We start from the raw sequence: 21,397 nt of genomic DNA on the forward strand, positions 1-21,397 counted from the left end.
GCTAAGAAATGCCAGTCTTATTAAAATACAGATGCTAAGCTATGTTTTTCCAATTGTGGCATGGTATGTGCTATACCTGTGTTTCTTTACTGGTGTCTTAAATACAAGATACAGCTGTGGGTCTGAAAACCAAAATTTTTAGGAAGTGACGGGTGTATTTTGCGATGTCTGCTGCAATGGTGATGTGAAATGGAATTATTAGTGACTTTACTAGTGACTGAGTCACAGGTCAGATTCCATTAGAAGGAAATACTGAATTTCCATGAGAGGCCAGTGACAATAAAGATGTAATCTTGTTCCACTCAAGTTCAGAGACCTGTATCCTAGGCATGGGTCCAGTGGGGAGCTGTGGACCGCAGGTTAAGACCCCTTCATTCTGTTGTCTCTAACTTGTCTTCCCTTCCCTCTGACTGTTGCCAGGGCTTTACTGGAAACCAGCCTGTGAGCTGGTAAATTGCAAAGAGTGCTGAGTGTTTGTTAAATAACAAGAAAAGATCATAGTGTCCAAGAAACACTGAAGGCCTCTGATGCCTCAGACAGGCTATTGGACACAGAAATACATAGAAGAATAAGATGTTGCCATCCTTTCAAGAAGCTCCCAGCCTGGTAGAGGCAGTGTATCCAAGCAGTTTTATGATTGACCTCCAGTGAGTTAAACAGGCAAGAAGCGAGTGCTTTGGTAACAGAGGCAGAACAATATTATGGATGCGTAGTCCAGGATGGTATCCTGTAAGAGGCAACACTAGGGCTGGCATTGGGGATGGGCACCTTCAGAGGGGGCAGTTAGGCACGTAGGCTCTGCTTTCAGATGACCTGGGTTCAAAATGTCCTAACTATGGCCAAGTCTGCCTCATCTCTCCATACCTGCTTCCTCATCTATAAAAGGGAGTGACCTGACCAAGTCACAGGGCCAGTGTGAAGACTGAATGAGTTTAAATGTCATTAGCCATGATGATGGTGCGGATTGTCATTGGGGAGGTGGACTGTCTGGAAGGACAAAGCCTTTGTAGGGGTTAAGGACAGCTCATATTGAGCTATCAATGCTGGATTATTTTCTTGTGAAAGGAGCAGGACTGGGAGAGCCAGAAGTTCTGGAATTTAATGTGGAGCACAGAAAGCGTGTTTTACTTTCATCATTTGTGTTTTAGTTTTATTTTGCATCAGGGAGTAACTTCAAACCTTTGATTTCCATAAGACAAGGCTAGTGTGAGTATTTAAGTTTTAAAAAGTGATGAGTTGATTTAGAATATTCATACAGTAATCATAGTACAGGTGGTATGAGATGTGGCAAAGTATGTGAAAGCAGTGGCAATGCCTGGTTTGAATCACTGGATTAGGAGACAGGAATCACCTTCACCTTACAGAATTTTATATTTTACTTTAAAATTTCTATTTTATTGAAGTATAGTTGATTTACAGTGTTGTGTTAACTTCTGCTGTATAGCAAAGTGAGTAGTTACATAGATATTCGTTTTCATATATATTAATACATTCTTTTTCATATTCTTTTCCATTATGGTTTATCACAGGATGTTGAATATAGTTCCCTATGCTATATATACTCCAGGACCTCGTTGTTAATCTATAATAGTTTGCACCTGCTAATCCCAAATGACCAATCCATCCCCTCTTCCACCTTGGCAACCACAAGTTCTCTGTGTCCACTTTGCAGAATTTTAATTTCCTGGCTCAGCCTAGTATTCTCTGCAGCCTTGGATGGGACATGGAGGCTGACGGGAAATACACAGTATTTAGGAAAAGCCTAGAATTCCTGTCCACCTACTTTCATTTCTGGATACATTCAAGGGCAGTATTTCAAACTGTGGGTCACCACCCAGCAGTGAGTTGTGAAATCACTTAATGTGTTATGTTCAGCATTTTAGAAATATGAAACAGAATAAAATTGAAAATGTCAAAATGCATTACGGATTGTCAGGGCATTTATTTTTTTTATGAAACTTGTGTAGTCGCTTGCTGGGTAAAATGCATTTCCTGTTGGGTTACAGGCAAAAGTATCTGCTCAGAGAGAAACAGGCCTGGCTTCTCGTCCAGGCTCTGCTCCTGCTCCACTGTCTAGCGGGGGGATCCCCACACCCTCCAAGCCATGAAGGCAGGCTAATTTTGCTGGGTGGCTAACGTGGTAGTTTATGTTTGGGGTTCAGACTTAGCCAAGGTGTTCTCCTGCCCATTTATAAGCCCAGAGCCCTCCACCTCCAGCTCCTAGGGATTGAGTTCTCTAGGAGGGAGGCCTGGGATCAGGCCAAATAGGGCCCCAGAACTTTTCACGGTCACCGTCCTGAGATCATACAGATATTCCTTTTTGCAGTTTTTCACTCCACATCCCGGGCTTCAGCTTCCAAAGATTTCATCACATTTCCAATCATAGCATTTCCTTATCTCATGGTTTCCTCATTTTGTGGCCACAGTTCCCACTGTGATATGTAGTATCTGGGTGGAGCGTATTCCCAACCTGAAGCAGCCTCTGTGTTCTTTACCTCACCTCTCCTGTGGAACCAGAGGAGGCACACTGGGCCTCTCCAGCTCCCAGGGGATCATTCCCCTGAATTTGGTTCAGCAGTTTCCTCCCATTGACCCACTGCAGAGAGGGTTTGGTGGCAGCTCAAGGGGACAGTTCTTGGATGGAGTATGTAATAGATAAATGTCTTAGCAGACCCCGAGACAGGGATATGAGTGTAGATTTTAGCTTCAGTTTTATTTATAAAGTTGCATTCATTTTTTAAAAATAAAGCAAAGAAGATCAGCCATTGGCAGTGTCATGTGGTTCAAGTGGGTAGTTTATTTGGGAGGTGGAAACACAGGCAGGATAGTGGGGAAGTGAGACTGGGGAGGGAGGGTCATGTAATCCCGTTGGGGAAATTCAGGATAACAGTACAGACCATTCACCTGAGGGTTACTGGTGGCTTTTTTTTTTTTTAAAGTATATTTGTCTGTGCCAGGGTTAGCTGTGGCAAAGGGGATCTTTATGCCCTTTGCAGTATGTGGGATCTTGTTACCTGACAAGGGATCTAACCCAGTTCAGTTCAGTCGCTCAGTCATGTCTGACTCTTTGTGACCCCATGGACTGCAGCACACCAGGCTTCCCTGTCCATCAGCAACTCCTGGAGCTTACTCAAGTCGACTGAGTTGGTGATGCTATCCAACCACCTAATCCTCTGTTGTCCCCTTCTCCTTCTGCCTTCAGTCTTTCCCAGGATCAATGTCTTTTTAAATGTCAGTTTTTCCCATCAGGTGGCCAAGGTATTGGAGTTTCAGCTTTAGCCTCAGTCATTCCAATGAATATTTAGAACTAATTTCCTTTAGGATGAACTGGTTGGATCTCCTTGCAGTCCAAGGGACTCTCAAGGAACTGCTCTCCTGCATTGGGAGCGCAGAGTCTTAAGCTACTGGACCAGCAGGGAAGTCCCTAGTTGAGGGCTCTTGAGGTGGTAGAAAGAGTTGTATCCCTGGAACTTCTGGCCCAGTCATTGGTTTCGGACCCTTGATGGGGTGGGATGTTTTAGTTCTCTGGAACTTCTGGCCGGGCGACTGCTGAGGACTCTTGAGGGGGCGAGAACATTATTTCCTTGGAACTTCTGGCACACGGCACTGTTGGGGAGGCAGAGGTAAAACAGGCTTTGTTAGGCAGAGCAAGCCTTGAGACATGGCGTGGTGGATGTTGCCAGTTGGGAGTCAGCCAGTGGGTATAAGGAAGGGTTGGGTCTTGGAGCACCAGCAGTGGCACCTGCTGCAGAAGCTGTGCCCTTGGATTCTGAAAGTGCCACTAGCTCTTGAACACAAACTCAATATACAAAAAAATATCATATTTTCAAGAACAACTTGTTTTCTGTTTTGTGGCTGCATTCCACGGGATAATGGAAAAGAAATATCAGTCAGTGTGAGGATCACTGTTTGCCCAGAATTGCATCAGGTCTAGGAGATTCAGTCAGTGCCAAGGCAAGCACTATGCCACATGGTTCTCGGTGGAATCTGCCCATACAGGCCTCCACTTAGACATTTTGCTGCCTCCCGGTCGGTCTCAAGCCCTATATATGCACACTCAGGATGGTCCACCAGCACCTTCAGGTCTGGCAGTTCACTGAGTACCTCATTTTGTTGCATCTGTGCCAAGCTAGGGAGTGGGATGGGGCTGCCTGTAGCTGTACTCAACTTAGACTCACAATGTGCCATGTCCCTCTTTCCCTTGATCCCAGAAACCCCAGGTCTCTGATGGGGAAGCAGAGCCCAGGGTCATCTAGTGTCTAGAGTGACATGCTTCCCTCAGGCCCCTCATCTTCTCCCCAGCCTGGGGAATAAGTTTTTAGTTTGATGAAGGGCAGAAAGAGAACCTTAATATCCTCAAACTCCTGTACTCAAAGGACAAGGAAAATTCAGACTTTTTCTAAGATCTTGCTGTTTGAGTAAAGGGAAAGTCAATATGGGGAAGCATGAATTGACATTTCAAAAATGCTCCACGCTGCCATGACCAATGCAGTGTGGCCACCACGTCCTCCATAGATGCTCCCACTACTACTCTTTACCCACTGTGTCCATTATAGCTTGTGAAACAGAGGAAAGAAAGCTGTCATTTTAAGCAAAGCTGGAGTCCTTAACTTGGGGGCCCATGATATGACTCAGGGAGGGAACCCTGAATTTTGATAGGAAGAAAATTTACATTTTTATTTTCATTGTGTGCATGCTAAGCTGCTTCAGTCATGTCTGACTCTGTGGGACCCCAAGGACGGTAGCCTGCCAGGCTCCTCTGTTCATGGGATTCTCCAGGCGAGAATACTGGAGTAGGTTGCCATGCCCTTCTGCAAGGGATCTTCCTAACTCAGGGATTGAACCTGCATCTCTTACATCTCCTGCATTGGCAGGTGGGTTCTTTACCACTAGCACCACCTGGGAAACCCCTTTATTTTCATTAACCTCTGACAAAATTAACATGTTTGATTATGGCTGTAAGCAATCAAAAAGTAGTGTTATTAGCAGGATCTTGTCACAGGTATCTTAAAAATATAATTTATATTTATCACTGTCATAGTAGTTGTAAGATTTGTTGCTATATCTTTTTAAATGTGTTAATAATGAAAGGCATATGTTACGGTATCATAAATGTGTTTTTAAAAATACTTTAAGAACTGTATTTCAGAATAATTTTTTACCTTTTTAAAAATCATCTTACCATAATTTTAGACATGCATTTGCAAGAAATAATACAGAAAGATCCTATATTCCTCTCATGTAGTTTCTCCCAGTATAACCTCTTGCAATAAGCAGTTCATGATCTGAGCCACAGTCAGCTCCCAGTCTTGTTTTTGCTGACTGTATAGAGTTTCTCCATCTTTGGCTGCAAAGAATATAATCAGTCTGATTTTGATATTTACCATCTGGTGACGTCCAAGTGTAGAGTCTTCTCTTGTGTTGTTGGAAGAGACTGTTTGCTATGACCAGTGCATTCTCTTGGAGAAACTCTGTTAGCCTTTGCCCTGCTTCATTTTGTACTCCAAGGCCAAACTTGCCTGTTACTCCAGGTATCTCTTGACTTTCTACTTTTGCATTCCAGTCCCCTATGATGAAAAGGATATCTTTTTGGGTGTTAGTTCCAGAAGGTCTTATAGGTCTTCAGAGAACCGTTCAACTTCAGCTTCTTCAGCATTACTGTTGTGGCATAGATTTGGATTACTGTGATAGTGAATGGCTAGACCATGCACCAGACCATTCAGGTATGACCTGAATCAAATCCCTTATGCTTACATAGTGGAAGTGACAAATAGATTCAAGGAATTAGATCTGATAGACAGTGCCCGAAGAACTATGGATGGAGGTTCATGACATTGTACAGGAGGCAGTGATCAAGACCATCCCCCCCAAAAAAATGCAAAAAGGCAAAATGGTTGTCTGAGGAGACCTTACAAATAGCTGAGAAAAGAAGAGAAGCTAAAGGCAAAGGAGGAAAAGAAAGATATACCCATTTGAATGTAGAATTCAAAAGAATAGCAAGAAGAGATAAGAAAGCCTTCCTCAGTGATCAGTGTAAAGAAATAGAGGAAAGCAATAGAATGGGAAAGACTAGAGATCTCTTCAAGAAAATCAGAGATACCAAGGGAACATTTCATACAAAGATGGGCTCAATAAAGGACAGAAATGGTATGGACCTAACAGAAGCAGAAGATATTAAGAAGAGGTGGCAAGAAGACACAGAAGAACTATACAAAAAAGATCTTCATGACCCAGATAACCACGATGATGTGATCACTCACCCAAAGCCAGACATCCTGGAATGTGAAGTCAAGTGGGCCTTAGGAAGCATCACTATGAACAAAGCTAGAGGAGGTGATGGAATTCCAGTTGAGCTATTTCAAATCCTAGAAGATGATGCTGTGAGAGTGCTGCACTCAATATGCCAGCAAATTTGGAAAACTCAGCAGTGGTCACAGGACTGGAAAAGGTCAGTTTTCATTCCAATCCCAAAGAAAGGCAATGCTGAAAAATGCTCAAACTACTGCGCAAGTGCACTCAGTCTCACACACTAGCAAAGTAATGCTCAAAATCCTCCAAGCCAGGCTTCAACAGTCTGTGAACTGTGAACATCCAGATGTTCAAGCTGGATTTAGAAAAGGCAGAGGAACCAGAGATCAAATTGCCCACATTCGTTGGATCATTGAAAAAGCAAGAGAGTTCCAGAAAAACGTCTATTTCTGCTTTATTGACTATGCCAAAGCCTTTGACTGTGTGGATCACAAGAAACTGTGGAAAATTCTGAAAGAGGTGGGAATACCAGACCACCTGACCTGCCTCCTGAGAAATCTGTATGCAGGTCAGGAAGGAACAGTTAGAACCAGACATGGAACAACAGACTGGTTCCAAATCGGGAAAGGATTATGTCAAGGCTGTATATTGTCACCCTGCTTATTTAACTTATGTGCAGAGTACATCATGAGAAATGCTGGGCTGGATGAAGTGCAAACTGGAATCAAGTTTGCTGGGAGAAATAACAATAACCTCAGATATGCAGATGTTACCACCCTTATGGCAGAAAGCGAAGAAACGCCAAAGAGCCTCTTGATGAAAGTGAAAAGAGGAGAGTGAAAAAGCTGGCTTAAAGCTCAGCATTCAAGAAATGAAGATCAGGGCATCTGGTCCCATCACTTCACGGCAAATAGATGGGAAACAGTGGACACAGTGAGAGGGCTCGAAAATCCCTGCAGATGGTGATGCAGCCATGAGATTAAGACGCTGGCTCCTCGGAAGAAAAGCTATAATCAACCCAGACAGCATATTAAAAAGAAGACACATTACTTTGCCAACAAAGGTCCATCTAGTCAAAGCCATGGTTTTTCCAGTAGTCATGTATGGATGTGAGAGTTGGGCTATAAAGAAAGGTGAGCACTGAAGAATTGATGCTTTTGAACTGTGGTGTTGGAGAAGACTCTTGAGGGTCCCTTGGACTGCAAGGAGATCCAACCAGTCCGTCCTAAAGGAGAACAGTCCTGAATATTCACTGGAAGGACTGATGCTGAAGCTGAAACTCCAATATCTTGGCCACCTGATGCGAAAAACTGACTCATTTGAAAAGACCCTGATGCTAGGAAGATTGAGGGAGGGAGGAGAAGGGGACGACAGAGGATGAGATGGTTGGATGGTATCGCTGACTCAGTGGACATGAGTTTGAGCAAGCTCCAGGAGTTGGTGATGGACAGGGAGGCCTGGTGTGCTGCAGTCCATGGGGTCGCAAAGAGTCGGACATGACTGAGGGACTGAACTGAACTGAACACAGGAAGGGATAAGTGAGTGGGAGTATGAGTAGAAAGATTTACCACTAGTTGATAATCACTGAAGCTGGATGATGGATCCATGAGAGTTATTTACACTATTCTGGCACTTTCTTAAAGTATATATTTGAAAATTGCCAGAATAAATAAACTTAACAAAACTATAAAACATGTGGTGAGGAGAAAACAGCTGGATTTGGAAGGAAGTTGCCGTCAGCACCTGGCTGGGGGCCGAGGGTGGGAATGCAGAGTCAGATCGCCTGGACCTGAGACAGACATGTGGGGAGGGCCTTGTGGTTGGGCAGATGGGATAAAAAGGTGAAGGAGTGTTTGGCAAGGCTTTCAGTTTTCAGCAGTTGATTAACAGCTTTCACACTTTCCAAGACCGGAAAAATGTTTGAAAGAAAATAATTCCACAAAATGAACTTAGCCACAGAAAGCTGGCACTTCAGCCCGTCCTTGCCTCCTACCTACTTTTGGGCTTTGCTGTGAGCACCAGTTTTCAAGCCCTACACGATGCCATCTTTGCTGGGAACCCGAGGATGTGTGCAGCTGCTGCTGGTTGCTGACCCTGACCTCACTCTGGCTGGGTGTCAGTCATGCCCTCATGGGCAAAGTCCCAGAGCCAACAATAGGGTAACCCAGCTGATGGAGCATGGATGTCATCAGACCTGACTGACCTTCTACAACCACTCTCCAGAGAAGCCCCAGGGAGTGGATTTAAGTCATTCTGGGAAGCTTCCTACATCAAAGCATGTGCTACATGCTAAGTCACTTCAGTCGTGTCTGACTCTGTGTGACCCCATGGACTATAGCCCACCAGGCTCTGTCCGTGAAATTCTCCAGGCAAGGATGCTGAAGTGGGTTGCCATGCCCTCCTCCAGGGGATCTTCCCGACCCAGGGATTGAACTTGCGTCTCTTACGTCTCCTGCATTGGCAAGCAGGTTCTTTACTTTACCACTAATGTCACTTGGGAAGCATCCGTTCACCTAGTACACTTGTATTACAGTTCTACTTCATGTCAAGCCCTCGCTGGGCTTTTCTGTGAGGGATTTGCAGATGAGTAAGAAATAATTTCTGTCCTAGAATAGCTAATTAGGTCTGAGTTGGAAGGGAGGGAGAAGGAAGAAGCAAATAATTAAACAGAGTATTCTCATACCTTGTGGGCAAGAGAGCACTCGGGTAGGAATCAGAAAGTTCAGGGACGCCTATCAACTACAGGCTTCTGGGCAAGTGACTTTCCCTCTCTGAGCCTTGGCAGCCGCGTCCACAAAATGGGTGTGATAACCTCAGCTTGGCCCAACCCACAGAGAAGGCATGTGGTGAACCACTATATTAACATGGAATATGTGGTTGAAGGTATTGTGATAAAGGAATAAATATGTTGATTGCAAACAGGTATATTTGTACCCCGGCAAGGGGCTGCTGAGTGGTGAGAAGGTTACACACCCCCCTCCCACCTTAACTGAAATCAGCCCCCTCATGAGGCCCTGAGCACAAGGCCCTGGGCAGATGTACGGAAGGGGAGACAACACATGCCTGGGGTGACTGGAGGGGCCAGAAGGTGCAGGAAGAGGCGAGATAAGCATCATCTCTCTCCCGCTGGGCCATCAGTGGGGCAGAGTAGAAGGTGCAGGAAGAGGCGGGATAAGCATCATGTCTCTCCCGGTGGGCCATCAGTGGGGCAGAGTAGAAGGTGCAGGAAGAGGCGGGATAAGCATCATGTCTCTCCCGCTGGGCCATCAGTGGGGCAGAGTAGAAAGAAGCTGCTCTGAGATTTGCCACCACGCTGAATCGGTGACTCGACATAGGCACCCATAGAACTTGTGAACTGGGCAGCCAGTCTGTGCTCTAGGGTTTCCAACTCTAAAACCCTGGAGTTGGACCAGACTAATGCTCTCGTGGGCCCAGCCCAGAATGGGGTGAGCTTTGCCTAAGGATTACAGAGAAACGGAGAAAGAGAGACAGTGAGTGAGACAGAAGCTGAGGCTGAGCCAAACCAGGACTCCTTTCTCTAAAATCCAGTTTATCAAGTTTGGCTAGACTCCATCAACAAGTTAACCAGCTGCCTCTCCCATTCCTGTGTAGTGTGGGTAGCGCTGAGTACTCTGCGTGCAGAGGCTCAGAGCCAGGCATCAGGGTAGACTGGAGGGACGTGGGGAGGCTCATGGCGGGGGAGACAGGCCTTCAGGTGGCTCGTGGAGGACAGGCTGTATGTGGAAGCTTGGCAGATTCACAGTCCGTGCTCAGCTGAAGAGAGAAGCAGGTGTTTTAAAAATGCGATGCCACTTTTCACTGTAGTTAATAAATGTGTTCAGTGAGTTAGGAGTATGTTGGAATAGTAAAGATTGTCAAGTCACAGACCTGTAGTCCAAGGGCACTGTGCCCTATGGGAGAGGCCTGTGAGCATCCTGGCTGGCTGGCATTAGAGACTGAGTCCACCCCTTCTGCAGGTCAGACAGTCTTATTAAAGAGAGCAAAGAGAATGAGCTCAGAGCCCCCCGTCTCCCTCAGCTCCCTTGGACATGGGCCAGTCCCGCTGCTCCCTGGCCGGTTTCTCCTGCTGCAGCGCACTGTGCTCACTGCCTTGGCTGCCCTTGGAGCTGGGGAAGGACACCTGGCAGCTATCTCTTGGGTGGAGCACAGTTCCTCTTTATGAATCTGGGTAAATGTTGCCCAGCTGTCTGCCACCCGGGCTTCTCAGCAACTGTCCCTGCAGCAGAGCAGAGAAAGAGGAGTCGAGAATGAAAAGCTCAGGGCATGAGGTTGGCTGGTACTGCCATGGGCCAGGTCAGGATTGGGGTGGAGAGCAGGATGATGGACTGGAAGGCAGTGGAAGGATGTGGACCTACCTGGTCAGCCCTTCCTGGCATTGGAGCCCATGACTGACTTCCTCTGACTGGAACCTGCCTATTCCAGGAAAAGGCCCAGCTTTTACTGGGAAGATGCCTGAGTGAATTTTAGGGAAACCTGGCCACTCATGCAAAGACACCTGCCCCAGTATCCTGCCCTGCCCACCATGATGAACTGTGGCTGGGAAATCAAGTCAGCAGGAAGCAGATGGGTTGAAATATTTCAAAAGAGCATGAAATGATTTGAACATCAAAAATGAAATGAAAGTAGTACTCATGAGTCTCTACCGATATATATAAATAAATAGGACCAACTCTTAATGGTAAAATTCCATCCAGTTAATAAATGTAGAAAGAAGGATGGAAATAGAAAATCACCATTTGGCAAACACTACAGTAATAATTGTTGTCAGAAAGCATCATTTGATGGGTGCTAAAATTAGTAGTGAAAGTATAAGAAGATACAGGATATTTACATAGTTTCAAAATACCTCCCCACAGGATGCTTATTAATTACAAAGGGTTAATCAGTAATTTTGCTGAAGAAAAACCTGGCAGAAGCCACCTTACCCAGTGATCAAAGTTAGCATGGTCAGTAATGGGCCATATTGAAATCAGTTACCTCTGGTATCATGTAGTGAGCAGGACACATCGCTTCTCTGGAACACATGTTCCTACCTAAAATGCATAGCCTCAATCTAATCATGAAGAAGCATGAAACCAAAATTTAGGTTCATTCTACAGTTCTCTTCAAAATGGTGAAGGTCATGAAAGACAAAGCAAGGCTGAGGAACTGTCCCAGAGCAGAGAGACCATGGAGGCACCACCGCCAAATGCACGACGGGGTTCTGCTTAGGATCCAGGACCAGAGAGGACACTAGTGGGACAGTTGGTGGCATTCAAGTAGGTCTGTGGATTAGTTGAAGTATTATTGTTGTTTAGTCACTAAGTCGTGTCTGACTCTTTGGTGACCCCTTGGACTGTAGCCTGCCAGGCTCCTATGTCCATGGGATTCTCCAGGCAAGAATACTGGAGTGGGTTGCCATTTACTTCTCCAGGGGATCTTCCTGACCCAGGGACTGTACCCACGTCTTCTGCATTGGCAGGTGGATTCTTTACTGTTGAGCTACTAGGCAAGTCCAGTTAATGATATTATGTTGATGTCAATTTCATGGTTTAGATAATTGTATTATGATTATATAATATGTTAACAAGAATTCTATGCACAATTTTTGCAAGTCTAAAACTTATTTTAAATTAAAAAATTAAAATTAATTAAAAAATTAAAAAAAATAAAATTAAGAAGGGGGTGGTGAGGAAGAAGCCCAAGTTCTAGAACCTAGCTGTTCCCCTAGATGGTACCAGGACTCTGTGGCCTTATTCTCCCTATTGGTAATTAACATTTGCCCCAGAGAGACTTGGAAACCCACTCACGAGGAAGGTCCCTTGCTCCCCACTGTTGGGAGTGGAACCCATCATAGGCTTGGCCTCCTGTGTCCTGTGGACCCCAGAGAAAGGCAAATGTCTGTCTTTGTCCACCTCTCTGGGGACATTTAGTTCTCATGCCTGTCTGAGGGAGACACCAACCCCACCTCCCCAAAAAGATCTGAAAACCAAGGCTCAGAGAGGTGAGGCTACATTCTCTAGGTCACACAGCATGTACGTAGCCAGGTTCAAGCCCAGCTCTGTGTGACCCTATCGCCAGTGCCTGTAACCACCTGCCATTATTCTGTTAACTGCTCAGTTCAGATAGGGGCAGTGAGCATTCACCAAGCATCTGCTTTGTGTCAGGCTGGCAGTGGGGTTGGAGATGAAGGTAGCTGAGACTCACAGTGGACCACAGGTGCCATCCTGGTGGAGAGGTAGGTACCCTCATACTGCCGAGCGCGTGACGGGCAGTGTGTTCCACACGTGTATTCGTTTACTCGGTCTGCATTTGCCAGGCCCTGGGCTCAGCCTGGTGGGTCACATATGGTCCTTGAGCAGACATGAACAGACAGCTGGCTCTGAAGAGATTCATGCTGTGATGGGACTGGCGGGGGGAGCAGGGAAGGGGAAAGAGTGAAGTTGGCCTGAAAAGTCTGGTAGATGAGAGAACTGATGTCACTATGGGTGAGCCAGACACAGCTCTGATTGTGTGGAGTTACCGTCAGAGGAGGAGAGTTGGGTGGTGGGGCAGGGAGCGGCGGGGGGTGCAGAATCCAGGACCAATGAAACTGGAGGCTGGGAAGACTACTTAAGATAGGGGACAAGAGTAAGTGAAAGCTTGGAAGCCTGGACTGAGGCGTTTCGTGTCCTTGGCCCAGCCGAAAGAGAATGGTTCCAGAGAAGTGTGATTGGGGACACATGTTTTCTAAAATAATTAGTGTATCTTTGGGGGTGGTGATCTTTCAATGAGGCGGTCATTTGGGCTTGACTCAAGTTCAGTGTGCAGCTGAGGTGGGGCTGGGGCAGGCACAAGGGATATGCAGAGGATGCGGGCAGGAAGCGGTCTGGGGAGGGGAAGAGCTTATAAAGAAGAGTCACTCCCTCCGTGCTTCCCGAGGAAGAGGGACACAGACGCTGCTGCTCTCCTCCTGGTTGCGAGGTGGGCATCCACAGGCAAGTGGGTCTGGCTCTGGTAGGTTTCAGCCATTCTGGAAATGGGGTGGGTGGGTCCTATGTAGGGGCTACAGGGAGAGACCAGATCCTGTGGCCAGGAGAGGGGACAGGTGTGGGGAGAGACAGGAGCTAAGTAGGGTGAGCGTGGCACTCTCTCTTTAGGACAGCTGTTGGAGCAGTGGCCCAGGCAGCCTGGGAGGAAGGTGGCCTGCTGGCCCCTTACGCCCTTGACTCTGGCTCTGAGGATCTGCTTTGTGGGTTTGGGAAATCCCTGAGGGTTGGTACCAGACGAGGCTGGGTAACTTCAGCTGTTCCCTCTGCTCTCTGGGCTGTACTGTGATGTGGACAGATGAGGTAGCCTTTAAGGGGCCCCACTCCCAGGGCTGAGGTTTCCAGCATACATCTACACTCTCTTCTTAAAAGCCCACTCTTCTTATCCCCAAACCCTGACAAGATCTTAACCCCTCCATCTGTCCCAAACAGTCCCAGGATATCCTTTTATCCATCCCAACTTGAGCCAAGTGTCATTTTAGGGCCTGGAGGGGAAACCAATAGTCATGTGCTAGGCACTTATTTAATTATTAACTAATATTATAGAAACACCACCAGGAAAGCATTTCCGAGTTGAGAAAACTAAGGCTCAGAGAGGTTAAGTAATTCGCTCAGGGATGCTCAGCCATGAAGTGAACCAGCTTGTAGTCTGTTCCTCCATGCTGCACCATGCTGAGTATACCACTCTCCCTGGGGGTAGTGGCAGTGGGGTGAGCGTTTCATTTTTACCCCAGGATAATGGTGAAATGAAAACCAGGAGCTCAAGTGGTGAAAGTTCAGGCAACAAGAGAAGCAAAAAAAAAAAAGGAGGGGGGAGCAAAAGTGATTCAAGAAAGATGTGAAAATCTTCCGCAGCAGCTCCTTGAAGAACCAGGTTCTAAAATTACCTAGTTTTTATTAATTGAAGGAAACTTTGGGTGGAGGGGTTGTTGTTGTGATTTCATCAATGTCACAAACATCCCTGTTTCCTGATAAGAGCCAGGAAACATTGAGTAATGTGGGGTCCCAGGGAGCGTGGGGAGTGGGTGGGCCTCACGGATCCCAGGGAGCAGGAGATGGCGTGTCTATCAGGTGGCTGCAAGGGGCCCCCTACTCCATGGGGACTGGACAAGGCCACTCTCTTCCAGCCAGGAAGCCAGCAGGTGAGTCTCACACCCAGGAAAGATCAGTGCGGCAGATGGGGGCTCTGGGCATGGAAAAGAAAAGATACACCAGCATGTTCCCAAGGGTTACTTTAGAGGGGGCAGGGTAGGATTAGGGAGAGATTTTTAGTCTCTTTTCTATTTTTTCTTCTATTTTCACATTTTACATTGAGCATATATTACTTCGGTAATCAGGAAAAATGCATATTAGAAAAGCAAAGAAGGATCGTGTGTGCAGTGGTCCAGGATGATGAGGGCTCTAGGGTCAACCCTGCCTGGCTTGTGGTATGGCCCTGGGCTTCCTGTGAAACCAGGGAGGGCGTACCTGCTCCCCATCTCACAGGGAAGCCAGGAGGACCTGCAAGCGCTAGGGTATAAGAAAGCTTCCCGTAACTGTCAGGACTGGGTTGCATTGTTTTCATTGTGTTTTATACATTGCTATGAACCCAAATGCCATGCTTCTCAAGGGGGGCCATGCAGGGGGCAACTGTCGATTCTGTGAGTCTGAGAGGGCTCACAGCAGCTCCCACTGCATGGTTCGAGGCTCCAGATCTTATGCCAGCTTCCAGGACTTGATTTCTAATCCTGCAGTACACTCGCTGTGTGTCCTTGGGAATGTTACCTGATGTGCTCAGCGTTTTAAGTTAGATAAACAGGGTGACAATAAACAGTCTTGTATTCCTTTCTCAATCCTGAACCAGTCAGTTGTTCCATACAGGGTTCTAACTGTTGCTTCTTGACCCGCATACAGATTTCTCAGGAGACAGGTAAGATGTTCTGGTATTCCCATCCCTCCACAGTTTGTTATGATCCATACAGTCAAAGGCTTTAGCATAGTCAGTGAAACAGATAGATGTTTTTCTGGAATTCCCTTGCTTTGTCTACGATCCAGCAAATATTGGCAATTTGATCTCTGGTTTCTCTGCCTTTTCTAAACCCAGCATGAACATCTGGAAGTTCTTGGTTCACGTACTATTGTAGCCTAACTTGGAGGATTTTGAGCATAACCTTATTAGCATGGGAGATGAGTGCAATTGTCCAGTGGTTTGAACATTCTTTAGTACTGCCCTTCTTGGAATTTGGGATGAGGATTAACCTTTTCCAGTCCTGTGGCCACTGCTGGGTTTTCCAAATTTGCTGAAATATTGAGTGCAACACTTTGATAGCATCCTCTTTTAGGATTTTAAATAGCTCTGCTGGAATTCCATCGCCTCCACTAGCTTTATTGGCAGCAGTGCTTCCTAAGGCCCACCTGACTTCCTACTCCAGAATGTCTGGCTCTGAGTGAGAGACTACTCCACTGTCGTTATCCCAGTCATTAACATCTTTTCTGTATAGCTCTTCTTTCCATTTCTTCTTGATCTTTTCTGCTTCTGTTAGTTTTTTACCATTTCTGCCATTTATTATGCCCATCTTTGGATGAAATTGTCCTTTGATATTTCCAATTTTCTTGAAGAGACCTCTCATCTTATCTTTTCTCTTGTTTTCCTCTATTTCTTTGCATTGTTCATTGAGGAAGGCCTTCTCGTCTCTCCTTTCTGTTCTCTGGAGCTCTGCATTTAGTTGGGGGTACCTTTCCCTTTCTCCCTTGCTTTTCACTTTTCTCCTTTTGTCAGCTATTTGTACAGCCTTCTCAGACAACCACTTTGCCTTCTTGCGTTTCTTTTTCTTTGGGATAGCTTTGTTTGCTGCCTCCTGTACAATATTATGGATCTCCGTCCATAGTTCTTCAGGCACTTTGTTTACTAGATCTAAGACCTTACATTTGTCACCTTCACACACACACACAAATTGTCGCCTTCACTGTATATTCATAGGGAATTTAAGTTGTACCTGACTGGCTTAGTGGTTTTCACTGCTTTCTTTAGTTTAAGCCTGAATTTTGCTATGAGGAGCTGATGATTTGCCACAGTCAGCTGCAGGTCTTGTATTTGCTAACTGTATACAGCTTCTCCTTGGACAAGGAAATGGCACCCGACTCCAGTACTCTTGCCTGGAAGATCCCATGGATGGAGGAGCCTGGTAGCCTGCAGTCCTGGGGTCGCTTTTAGTTGGATACGACTGAGCAACTTCACTTTCACTTTTCACTTTCATGCATTGGAGAAGGAAATGGCAACCCACTCCAGTGTTCTTGCCTGGAGAATCCCAGGGACGGGGGAGCCTGGTGGGCTGCCGTCTCTGGGGTCGCACAGAGTCGGATACGACTGAAGTGACTTAGCAGCAGCAGCAGCATACAGCTTCTCCATCTTCGGCTGTAGAGAACGTAATCATTCTTTGGTTTTGACCAAATACCAAAAGAGATTTTGGCATTGACCATTTGGTGACGTCCATGTGTAAAGTCATCTCTTGTGTTGTTGAAAAAGGGTGTTTGCTATGACCAGTGCACTGTCTTGGCAGAATTCTGTTAGCCTTTGCCCTGCTTCATTTTGTTCTCCAAGGTCAAACTTCCCTGTTACTCTAGGTATCTCTTGATATCCTACTTTTGCATTCCAATCCCCTATGTTGAATAGGATATCTTTTATTTTATTTTTTTTGGTGTTAGTTCTGAGGTTTCCAGATCTCTCCTTCAAGGTTCACTGCTTTGTCATGGTGAAGGGGCTTGTGTAACTCAATGAAGCTATGAACCACGCCGTGTAGGGCCACCCAAGACAGTTGGGTCATGGAGAGTTCTGACAAAATGGAGGGGAGAACGGCAAACCACGCCAGTATACTAGCCAAGAGAACTCCATGAAATGTTTAAAAGGCAGAAAGATTTGACCCCAAAAGATGAGTTCCCCAGCCCTGCCCAGATCAGAAGGTGTTCAATATGCTACTGGGGAAGAGTGGAGAACTACTACTAATGCTCCAGAAAGAGTGAAGCGGCTGCGCCAAAGCTGAAACTGAAGCTTGGTTGTGGATGTGTCTGATGATGAAAGTAAAATCCAATGCTGTAAAGAACAGTATTGCATAGGAACCTGGAATGTTAGGTCCATGAATCAAGGTAAACTGGACATGGTCAAGCAGGAGATGGCAAGAGCAAACATTGATATCTTAGGAATCCGTGAACTAAAATGGACGGGAATGGGTGAATTTAATTCATATAACCATTATATCTACTGCTGTGGCCAAGAATCCCATAGGAGAAATGGAGTAGCCCTCATAGTCAACAAAAGAGTCCAAAATGCAGTACTTGGGTGCAGTCTCAAATATGATGGAATGATCTCTGTTCGTTTCCAAGGCAGAACCATTCAACATCACAGGAATCCAAGTCTATGCCCCAACCACTGATGCCCAAGAAGCTGAAGTTGATCAGTTCTATGAAGACCTAGAAGAACTCCTAGAGCTATGGCCCTATCATAGTCTTTTTCTAGCCTCTGGCAGCAGGCGGTCAGAGAGCCTGTCTGGCTGGTCCTTTCTGTTGCTTGGCGCATCGGGCACTTAGAGGGCCAGCCTCTCTGGAGCGGCTGTCGTTCAGCTGTCACTGCTGGCATGTGGGGAGAGACTACAGCGATGGCTCCGCCCCTGCACGTCACTCTGCGGTATCGCCTTGGCTCCATGGTTGCCTGGTTTTCCTCCACAGGGATTCCCCTTGAGATCTCCTCCTTCACGCCCCATTGGTCCGTCTCCTCGCAGTCAACAGCAGACCTTGCCTTGGGATTGCTCTCCAATCCCTATGTTCCAACTCCCAGCCCCTGTACTTCCTAGGGGACTTGCGTCCCTGTCCAGGGTATGTATGGCTGCAGCAAGGATTGTCTGTGTGATTCTATTCCATTCACGCTGTCACAGCTCAGCTGCTTCACTCTCCAACAGCCTTAAATGCTTCTCCTCTGTCCTAAACAGTTGCCCCGATGTGAGGCTCTGACCCCTATTTCAGTTCCTCTACCCCCCAGGTGCAGGTCCAGTCCTGCTCACTCTCCTCTTTCCCCCCCTACTTCCTTCGTCCTACTGCGTTTTGCGTGGTTCTATATATTCTCTTCCAGTGGTCAGGTACTCCTGCCTGCTCTCAGCTGGTGTTTTGCAAGATCTTTTGTGTCTGAAGGTGTATTCCTGATGAATCCGTGGAGAGAGATGTACTCCACGTCTACCTACTCCTCTGCCATCTTGTTATCCCCAAAAATACTTTTAAAATAACCAAAGCAAGGGAAATCCTCAAGTGACAGAAGTAAAGGGAGCTCAAAGCCAGAGTGGGCACACTAGCTATTTACAGAAGAAGCAAGCCCACTGAAGAGAAGCTCTTTAAAAAAAAAATTGGAGCTTCTCCAGTAGTCCAGTGGTTAAGACTCTGTGCTTCCACTACAAGGGTATGGTTTCAGTCTCTGGTCAAGGAACTGAGATCTCCCACGCCATGCAGTGTGACCTTAAAGTGAAAACAAAATTATAAGTCACACAAAGAAGAAGAATTTTAAGCCACACATGAGGAAGGGTATACAGACTCAATAAATAGGTGAATTGGTGTGTGCTGAGTCACTTCAGTCGTGTCCAACTCTGTGCAACCCTATAGACTGCAAGCTGCCAGGCTCCTCTGTCCATGGGATTCTCTAAGCAAGAATATTGCCGTGCCCTCCTCCAGGGGATCGTCCCAACCCAGGGATCGAACTCACATATCCTACGTCTACCTGCATTGGCAGGTGGGTCTTTACCACTTGTACCACCTGGGAAGCCCAGGTGAATCGGTATCCCTCAATAACAAAGAAGACACAAATGACTGTATCAGTCTTTATAAACGATGAGGGACAAAATAAAGAAGAGAAGTGAATACTGTGAGAACACCTGAGGTTATGTCACCTACCCAAGATGACCTCAGTATCACGGGGTAGCCTTGGGCTGCCCGCACTTGTACTCCTAGTCGCTAGCCCACAGGTACTGGTGTGAATGTGGGGAGTCTATTAGACAGCCCAGAAAAGGGGCTCCAGTGGGTTTGGAGAGAGGGCGGGAAGGCCTGGATCCATCTCCTGTGGCTCACACTGCTCTCTGGCCCGCAGAGCTCCAGGACTGGGTGCATCCTCCCGCCATGGCCGCCACCGCCTCCCCTCTGCCGCCCACCACCAAGGTGGCCAGTTCTGAGAACAGCAGCTCCTTCTATGACTATGAGTACTACCTGGAGGACATGATCTTCATGCTGTGCAGGAAGGACGAGGTGCTGTCATTTGGCAGAGTCTTTCTACCTGTCTTCTACAGCCTGATCTTTGTGCTGGGCCTGGTTGGAAACCTCCTCCTCCTAGCGGTCTTGCTCCGGTTCGTGCCTCGAAGACGGATGACCGAGACCTATCTGCTGAACCTGGCCATCTCCAACCTCCTGTTTGTGGTGACACTGCCCTTCTGGGGCATCTCTGTGGCATGGCATTGGGTCTTTGGGAGCGTCTTATGCAAGGTGGTGAGCACCCTCTATACCGTGAACTTCTACAGTGGCATCTTCTTCATCAGCTGCATGAGCCTGGACAAGTACCTGGAGATTGTCTGCGCTCGGCCCTACCACCGACTGAGGACCCGAGCCAAGAGCCTGCTGCTTGCAGCCACTGTGTGGGCTGTGGCCCTGGCTGTCTCCATTCCCGACATGGTCTTTGTGAGGACGCATGAGAACTCCCCGGGCGTGTGGGAGTGCTATGCAGATTTTGGGGGACATGGGACCATCTGGAAGCTCTTCCTCCGCTTCCAGCAGAATCTCCTGGGGTTTCTCCTCCCGCTCCTTGCCATGATCTTCTTCTACTCCCGCATTGGCTCTGTGGTGGTGAGTCTGAGGCCCCCGGGCCAGAGCCGGGCCCTGAGGATGGCCGTAGCTCTGGTGGTGGCCTTCTTTGTGCTGTGGTTCCCGTACAATCTCACCTTGTTCCTGCACTCGCTGCTGGACCTGCAAGTCTTTGGGGACTGCAGGGTCAGCCAGCACCTGGACTATGCGCTGCAGGTGACGGAGAGCATCGCCTTCCTGCACTGCTGCTTCACCCCCGTCCTCTACGCCTTCTCCAGCCACCGCTTCCGCCAGTACCTCAAGGCTTTCCTGGCCACTGTGCTCAGAAGGCAACAGGCCCTGCCGTCCAGCTATTCTGAGAGCAGCGGGCTCACGGCCCAGGAAGATGTAATGGGCATGAGTGACCTCGGGGAGAGGCCGGCTGAGAACTCCCCGACAAGGCTCTTGATCTCAAGCGGACTGCTGAGACTTGATTCCTAATCCTGCAGTATACTTGCTGTGTGTCTTTGCAATTGTTACTCTCCCTCCCTGAGCCTCAGTTCGTCATTTGTAAAATGGAAATAATAATAGTGCTTGTCTCAAAAAGTCTTTATGAGGTTAGTGTGTACCATAACACACATAAAACTTGATGATGAAGTTGGGGGTGGGTGGGACTACAACTCACGTGTTATTTTCTTTGAGAGGGAATGTAATTTTTGGTTTTAGGAATATGGACTCTGGTGAATTCTCTGGCAGTCCAGTGGTTAAGACGGTGCACCTTCACTGCCAAGGGCATGGGTTCAACCCCCCGTCGGGGAGTTAAGCGATGCTGCATGGTCCAAAAAAATAGGCAAGAATTTTGGATTTTAGTTTCTGGTGTGTTACTCACTTGCTCTTGGGCCAGTTCCCTAGTCTCTGTGCCTCAGTATTCATAGCTATAAAACAGGACTAATAATCATGTTTAATTTCTATAAGGTAAATATTAGGATTAAATAGGTTAATGTATGTGAAGCTCCTTGTTCCTGCGCCCAGCACACTGTCAGGTGTCCATGGTGTTAGCTGCTATAATAGCTGTACCACATTTAATCCCACGGAATCCCTTGTCTTTGCTGTAAGTCTTATTTATTTTATGATGAGAAAACAGCCCCGTGGAATTCAAGGGCTCTGGATAAAGCCCTGACCTTGTCTTGTGGCTGCAGGGCCTGAAGGTTTACGCCCAAAGGCATCCCACACTGTGCAGTAGAGAGGAGACCTACCCCACCCCTGAGCTGGTCTTTCCTGAATTCTCTCCCTGCGTGCCATTCCCATGGCCCTGGACCTTTTCCCTCTTGTCC

The 21,397-nt window shown here is 47.0% G+C and overlaps 1 protein-coding gene across 8 annotated transcripts in view; it reads left to right on the forward strand.

Moving 5' to 3' along the window:
* LOC102405919 (atypical chemokine receptor 2) overlaps positions 1-20,705 on the forward strand; it is a 98,926-nt gene extending 78,221 nt beyond the window's left edge. For 4 of the 8 annotated variants that reach the window (XM_044934247.2, XM_025272406.3, XM_025272409.3 and 1 more), the window contains one exon: positions 19,381-20,705. In XM_044934247.2, the coding sequence (XP_044790182.1) occupies positions 19,381-20,564 (1,184 nt within the window). In that variant the 3' untranslated portion in view covers positions 20,565-20,705. Of the gene's footprint in view, positions 1-12,858; positions 13,246-17,978; positions 18,126-19,380 lie in introns of those variants that run through there. The other 4 variants (XM_025272412.3, XM_025272397.3, XM_025272414.3 and 1 more) reach the window with 4 other exon arrangements.
* Positions 20,706-21,397: the final 692 nt, after the last annotated feature.

The sequence above is a fragment of the Bubalus bubalis genome, chromosome 21 (genome assembly GCF_019923935.1).
Source record: "Bubalus bubalis isolate 160015118507 breed Murrah chromosome 21, NDDB_SH_1, whole genome shotgun sequence".
Lineage (NCBI taxonomy): Eukaryota > Metazoa > Chordata > Mammalia > Artiodactyla > Bovidae > Bubalus > Bubalus bubalis.